Source organism: Oryzias latipes, chromosome 20, assembly GCF_053564925.1.
Source record: "Oryzias latipes strain Hd-rR chromosome 20, Olatipes_Hd-rR_3.1".
Lineage (NCBI taxonomy): Eukaryota > Metazoa > Chordata > Actinopteri > Beloniformes > Adrianichthyidae > Oryzias > Oryzias latipes.
Window position 1 is genome coordinate 2,543,565 of NC_136256.1, and position 6,810 is coordinate 2,550,374.

General features: G+C 49.1%; 1 protein-coding gene across 2 annotated transcripts; it reads right to left on the minus strand.

Moving 5' to 3' along the window:
- Positions 1-6,411, minus strand: LOC101160639 (zinc finger Y-chromosomal protein). 2 transcript variants are annotated; one of them, XM_023950277.2, is made up of 3 exons: positions 5,914-6,411; positions 3,513-3,791; positions 1-1,633 (listed from the first exon to the last, which is right to left on the minus strand). In XM_023950277.2, exons 1-3 carry the CDS (start codon positions 6,104-6,106, stop codon positions 276-278), a joined length of 1,830 nt encoding a protein of 609 aa, XP_023806045.1. In that variant the 5' UTR covers positions 6,107-6,411; the 3' UTR covers positions 1-275. The 2 variants fall into 2 exon arrangements, with proteins under 2 accessions (XP_023806045.1, XP_078794933.1); XM_078938807.1 differs by lacking the exon at positions 3,513-3,791 and having other exon boundaries at positions 5,914-6,334.
- Positions 6,412-6,810: the final 399 nt, after the last annotated feature.

The following is a 6,810-nucleotide window of genomic DNA, read 5'->3' on the forward strand; positions in this document are numbered from 1 at the left end:
TTGATTGCAGTTTTTTATTGACTCTACTCTTCCTCGCCCCTCCTTTTGCTCAAACCTGTCAATCAGCAGGTGGACTGCTGGTTAGCATGTCACCCCTGATGGAGTGGCGTTTTCATTCAAACGTGGACTAATGACCCACGGCATTTCCTGTCCAAGTAGGACCTCAGCAGACGCTCAGAGTCCCGCCCCTTTCCCCGACTGTGAGCATGAGTGGATCAGGTCCTCATCTGAACAGTCTGGACTGTGACATTCCCGTCTCTAGGGAAGAACTACCTTCATGTGGCGTCTAGCAGCTCGGCGTTGGGAGCGTCCTCAAAGCCGCTCGCCACCTCGGCAGTGTCAACTGCCTCTTCCTGTTCCTCATCGAATAGAATGGGCGGGGCTTCCTCTGCAGTGGGCTGTCTTATGCCGTGCATACGTCTTTTGTGCTGCTGCAGGTTGCCGCGGCGGTTGAAGCGTGCGGGGCAGAGGTCGCAGGTGAAGGGCCGCTCACCTGTGTGAATGATGACGTGTCTGGCGAGCTGCGAGCGGCATTTCTTGTCCACGCCACAGATGTGGCAGATGAAACTCTCGGGCAGGCGTGCGCCGTTGTCGTGGACCACCTCGCGGTGGCGCTTCAGGTGGCTGAGGCGGCGGAAGCTGCGGCTGCAAAGGTCGCAGTCGAAGGGCCGCACGTCGCTGTGGATCAGGGCGTGGCTGGCCAGCAGGGACCTGAACCTGAACACTTTCCCGCACACGGGGCAGGGGAAGGCGTCGCTCTCTGCCGTGCTTCTCCTGCGGCGAGCAGCGGGCTGCACCTCGCCGCCTCTAGCCCGCAGGTGCACGCGGGCGTGATGCTGCCTCAAGAACGCCACACGCTGGAAGCTGCGGGGGCAGGCGCTGCAGCGGTGCAGCTTGTCACCTGAATGGATGCGAGTGTGAGCCAGCAGGAGCGCCTCGGTCGTCACACGCTTCCCGCAGACGCCGCAGGTGTACGGCGCGTCAGGCGGTACGTTCTCCTCGCCGTTCCCAAGGCCACTGTGGACCAGGACTTTGTGGCGCCTCAACTGGTACTGCCGGCTGAACTTGCGGCCGCAGATGTCACAGAGGTGCGGCCGCTCGCCCGAGTGCGTCTGGAAATGCACGGCGAGCTGTGAGCGGCACTTGAACTCCTTGCCACAGAGGTGGCAGAGCAGCGAACTGGGTCTCTGCGGCCTGCTGCTGTCAGAGTGGACCACCTTTTTGTGGTGCTCCAGGTCATTGGTTCTCATGTAGGCTTTGGGGCAAAGGTCGCAGCGATGCGGCTTGACGCCCGAATGGATGACTTCGTGGGTTTGCAGCCGAGACCTGCAGCTGAAGGTTTTCCCGCAGACGGCGCAGAGCCAGGGCGTGGCGGCGCGCTGCTTCTCCAGCTTGGCCACGCCGTCGGGGTGTAGCCGGCTGAGGTGGTGCTGCAGGTTGTCGCGGCGGTTGAAGCGCAGCTCACACAGGTGGCAGGAGAACGGCTTCTTCCCCGTGTGGATGAAGGAGTGCCGCGCCAGGCTGGACTTGTTCTTCATCACTTTGCCGCAGACGTCACACACGGTGCTGTCCAGCTCCTGCTTCAGAGATCCATCCAGGGCGTCCGGCGGAAGTGAGGACACGGCGTCAACGCCTGAGGAGACAAAAGGACAAGAATGAAGTCCAGCAGCAGGAGGGACTAAAGCCAGAACCACAACGGCCCCCGCCTGAGCAGACTTGAAACCGGCTGCAACCGTCCGCTTCAGTTTATCATTTGGCTCCACAAGGAGAAGAATCGGTGGGAACAGTCAAAGAAAGCTTAAAATAATAAATGTATCTGATTAGAAACCAATGAAAGTCAGACATGCTTTTCAACCACGCTTCAACAATAAAATCATTAAACAGGTCTGGAGTCCTGGAAAAGACTGAAGATGATGTCAATCACAGGTGTCTGCAACCTTGTAATGAGCCAGTGGATCCATATAAAGGCTACAGGTAGTCACTGCACTGTCTGATGACACGCCGTGTTCCGTTCCACGCTCAACGTGGTTCATAGGAAACCGAAGAAAAGTCGACCCAGGCGGTTAGAAAGTTTTGTTTGATGCTGTCAAAGGTAAAGATGCTATAGGACCGTCTCCAAGCAGCTCAATGTTCTTGTGACAGCAGCTTCACAAATTCAGAATGTACGACTCATGACCCTTCTGCCCCCTGAACGTGGTAGAGGGGTTTAGGGCTCCAGAGTGATCCCAAGAGCCAAGCTGTCTGGGGTTTTTGGCCCTCGTAGGGTCTCCCATGACAGACAGGTCCTAGGTGACGAGACAGACAGAGTGGTTCTGGGCCCCCTTCATGAGAATAACAAAGATTTGGTAATATCTCAGGGATAAGCGTCAAGGGGCCCCACTCTGGAGCCAAGCCTGGGCTTGGTGCTAGAAGGCGAGCACCTGGTGACCGGTGTCAAGTGGATGCTAACAACCGGATGCTAACTTTAGCCGCCTTACGGTTTGATGGATAAATGAATCAGAATAAAATGTATCTTTATGTGAAACATCAGAAGTCAGTGGCTGCGTATCGGGAAGGAAGGAAGACTCCTGGTTCTGTCTGGAAACAGCAGCTTTGTGTCTCTGAGTTCAAGGATCTTCTTCAGTTTTCTCCCTAAAGACACGTTTACTTGTTTGGTTTTTAGCTTTCAGCTACTAACAGGTGGTGAACAGAATCTGGTAACGGTTCAGGTATTTGTATTGAACCGCCGAGGCGCCATTAGGTGATGGAAGTGACAGTTAGCATGTCAACTGTATTAGCATCCCCCCCCCCCATCTCCTTACGCTGTTCTGTGTGGGGGGAACACTTTGGTTTTGTTGTCAGCATCCATGAAGGAAAAAGACCGTTGGATAAGTTGACTGCAGTGTGTTGACATTGTTACACAAAGATAGCGTAACACAGTAACACATCTAATCTGTTAACAAACAGCATCACCGTCTGGAACAATCGGGTCTACAAGAAAAAAATATGCAAGTTAAATGTTTGTTTTCAGGCCAGTGTTAATTATCCAAAGTTTTTGGTTCCTGGCAGCTAAAAGTTTTTCTTATTTTATCAAGCAGATCAGCTACAGAGGTCAATTTTATTTATGGTTATGTAAAACCAATAAATGCATTTTGTAAGTCATTTTTCTGTCTTTTTTGGGCTAAAAAAAACAACTGAAAATGTTCCGAACCGAGCCTCATGAAATACTTAACCGGACCGAACTGAGATTTTAGTGTAATGTTACCCCCCTAGAATCTGGTAGTTTTTTCAAAATAATACTTCCTTCATATAAAAATACACAGAAATAATCTAAGTTAGAGTACGTATTTTTTTCTATCTGCGGCCCGGCAGCAAGCGGCCCACGGACCGGCACCGGTCTGTGGCACGGGGACCACTGGTTTAGGGTTTCTGGATCTGCCCCACTACTATCACAGGACAGCAGATTTTAGCTCGAGAAGTTAGCTTCAGAACCAATTCCTATCCTATTTTGGGTCTGGTACTGTCCAGCATACCTCCTTCAGATGGAGTCCAGAGGGGATCACCAATGTCCCCTTCTTCTTGCGGCACCTCAGTGGATCTGCGACGGCGGCGCTGGGTCGGCTGACTCGACTCTGCTGGATCAGAACTCTGAGGCAAAAGTCTCTTGCGGACTCTGGGCTTGGTCTGGACGGGTTCAGCTAAAAGCCTGACAGCAGGTCGGACAGTTCGTGTTCTGGTCCGGTTGGTGGAGCTGTGTTGAAGCACCAGGCTGCGGTTGGCAGAGTTGCAGCTGAGCAGCTGAGCAGACAAGTCTGCACACAAAGTCCACATCAACACTTAGGGCTCGGGCAGAACCGTTCTGTTTACATGGATACTGGATCAGAAACAGCGGTTAGTTCAGGTCAGAATCTGTGTCTGATTGTGCATTTGAATCTTTCATTGGGTAAATTATCTATACTTTCTCTCTTTTTTGCATTCATTTTCACGTCAGCAGGGATGTGCTTTGTGTGGATCTGAACTTATTAAATGTGTTGCGACAGCAACACATTTAATAAGCAACGGAGGATTCAGCAACTTTGAGGAAACAGCAGAACAAAGGTGGTCTGATGTTTGAGGAAGCATTGGTTGAGGTTTCCAGATCAGATCAATCATCTTGAGAGCTGAATTTGATCAAATATTCCTGCAGACAAACATGAAAGCTGGAAGACTGATTTAAATTAGGGCTTGTGATTTGCAATATTAGTGGTCAATATTGCAATGACAAAATCACGTGTGGAATATGAACAAATAGCAAAACGACCCAAATCATTTCCATTTCACTATTAGTTTCATTTAAATAAGAGTCAAAATAACTTAAATTATACTCCAAATGACCCTCGTCTATATAGGAGGTGTGCATCTAACAAAAGGGGTCCATCTGATTGGTCCCCTGTATTTTCTGTGGTTCCACAACAAACTTCCCATCATCCGACTTTAGGCAGATGACAGTCTGCTATGATGAACCCGTCAGCCCCGTCCTCTTCCAGCCTTAACCCAGAGCCACCACCGGCCGAGTCTCTTCCATGACAAACTGGATCCCACAGCTGGAGGGACGTCTCCTCAGCTCAGATCTAGTGGACATAATCTGGAACTGTTCTGCTGTTAATTATTAAACTCCACTCTGCTCATGATTCTAAATTAGTGGCAGCTGTTTGCGGTGGTTAGCTTGCATAAAGGCACCTGTGCCCCCCCCACAATCAGTCAGAAGTCTAACTACCAACATGGGCAAAACCAAAGAGCTGTCAAAAGACACAAGAGACAAAATTGTAGACCTTCACAAGGCTGGAAATGGAAGTTTACTCAATGTGGCCTTTGTGTAGTTACCACTACAAAACGCGTTTAGGCCTTCATCTCATACAAACCATCTCAGAATCTTTGGATGCCAACTAAACGTTTTTATAAACGGAACCGCCCATATCCATCTGAAAAGATTTTCCAAAGATTTGGAATTTTGGTAAACAATTAATTTTTACAAATGTCAGTTCTTACCTTTAATGCTCCCCTCGTTTAGTAAAACTCCTAACCAATTTTCTAAAATATCTGATGCAAATTAGACGAGTGTGGTCGTCAACTTTCTGATGCTGCAACTCCTTAAATCAACTTAACTTCAAACGTCCTTATGAAATGATGAATGGGCTCAACAAGTTTACTACCAACTGTCCATAGGTGGCGCTGCCAAAGGGAATATTGCCTTCAGTCTAATGTCTCTAACTCTACTAAAGCTGCAGAGCAGAAACTGGACGATGGTTACTTGACTGGTCTGGAATGAACATGTCTTCTTGTTTAGCGCCACCTTGTGATTGCCTATGCAGGAGTTTCTAATCGTACCGTTTTGATCAGATCTGCTGAACGATAAATGAAAAACGTTCATCTTCTGCTCATAGGAACTTCCTGAGGAATTAAAGTTCAAGCCCTTAATGAGATGTCATCATCCGCCAATCATTTACTAAAACACTACAGGAGTTTCTTATAGAAACTAGAAGAAGCGTTTTATGACTGATTGCTTTCAGCAATCACACTTCCTTGTGTTAAAAATGTAATCTCTCTGTCTGGATCTGTTCTCTTTAGCCTCTGCAGACATGCTGAGAAATGTTTAATAACATCCAAAAAGTTAAGGTATCTTTTTAAAATCTAAGATATAAAGCTGTTGCTTTTTATTAGTCTACTGTGGATTAGGTATACCTTACTGATTACCTTAAATAAACTACATTAATACAATCTCCTGTCTATTTAGAGCCTTTATGTTTCATGTTGGGGGGAATTCTTCATCACCCACTTTTGTTTTTTGTTCTTCCTCAACAGCAGAGAAAGCGGGAACGACCAACATCCGGGGTACGGATGGTGACCTCCATGTAATCAGATTACCTGCGCCCGTCAGGGTGCAGCTCACCTCACCTGCCTGTCCTGAGCGGGCCGGCTGGCCCGGCAGCTCCACCTGGACGCCGGCTTCCGCGGTGGGGGTGGGCTCGCTCTGGCAGCCCGCCTCCCTCCGCTGCTCCGCCGGGCTCTCCCATTGGCAGCCCACTTCCCTGAAGCGCACCTCCTGCCTCGTGCCCACTAGAACTCTGTCTGCTACGTCCGCCTCCATGTCGACTCAGACGACCACATGCGGATGGTCACGTGCTGTGGGGTGCCCTCCGTTCTGATTGGCGGAGAGCGCTGATACGTCCTCAAAGTTAGCGCGCGAAGCTCTTCTGAAGATCAATCATCAGAAACGACTGTCGACCAGTCACATCACGTCGACCCACACGCTCCCCGTTGGCCGTGACGTTAGCGGGAGGACCCCCGAACTCACAGTCGAACAAAACGGGCACAAACGGAAACCTGCGTTCTACTTCCGCTTCCGGTTTGAGTGGCTGCTGGGCTCTCTGTCGCCCCCTGCTGCTGCCGCCAGAAGCACACGTCAAGCTGAATAACAACCTTCAACACAGGGATAAAAAATAAAATGAAAAAAAGGTCAGTCAGTTCTGCATCAAAATAATGATAGAAAGATTACTGGAATATTTAAAAGAGTTTTCCCTAGTTACTGTGTGAGAGAATTAAACTGAACAACCCCTCCCCCTGGCGTTCCAAACAGGAAGTACAGGACCTCTTTTATTCTGTTTTTGTTGGAACTTCATGGGCCAGTTGTTCAAAAAGTTTAATCTGGATCATAATGATCCGGATTTGGAAATCACATTTTCTCCTATGCAGGATCAGGTAATCCGTCTTACTTTTATGCCGGTTTTTCAAAGCAACATTGGACTGGATCACCCTGATCCAGGTACACAGTTTACAAGATTACCAAATCCA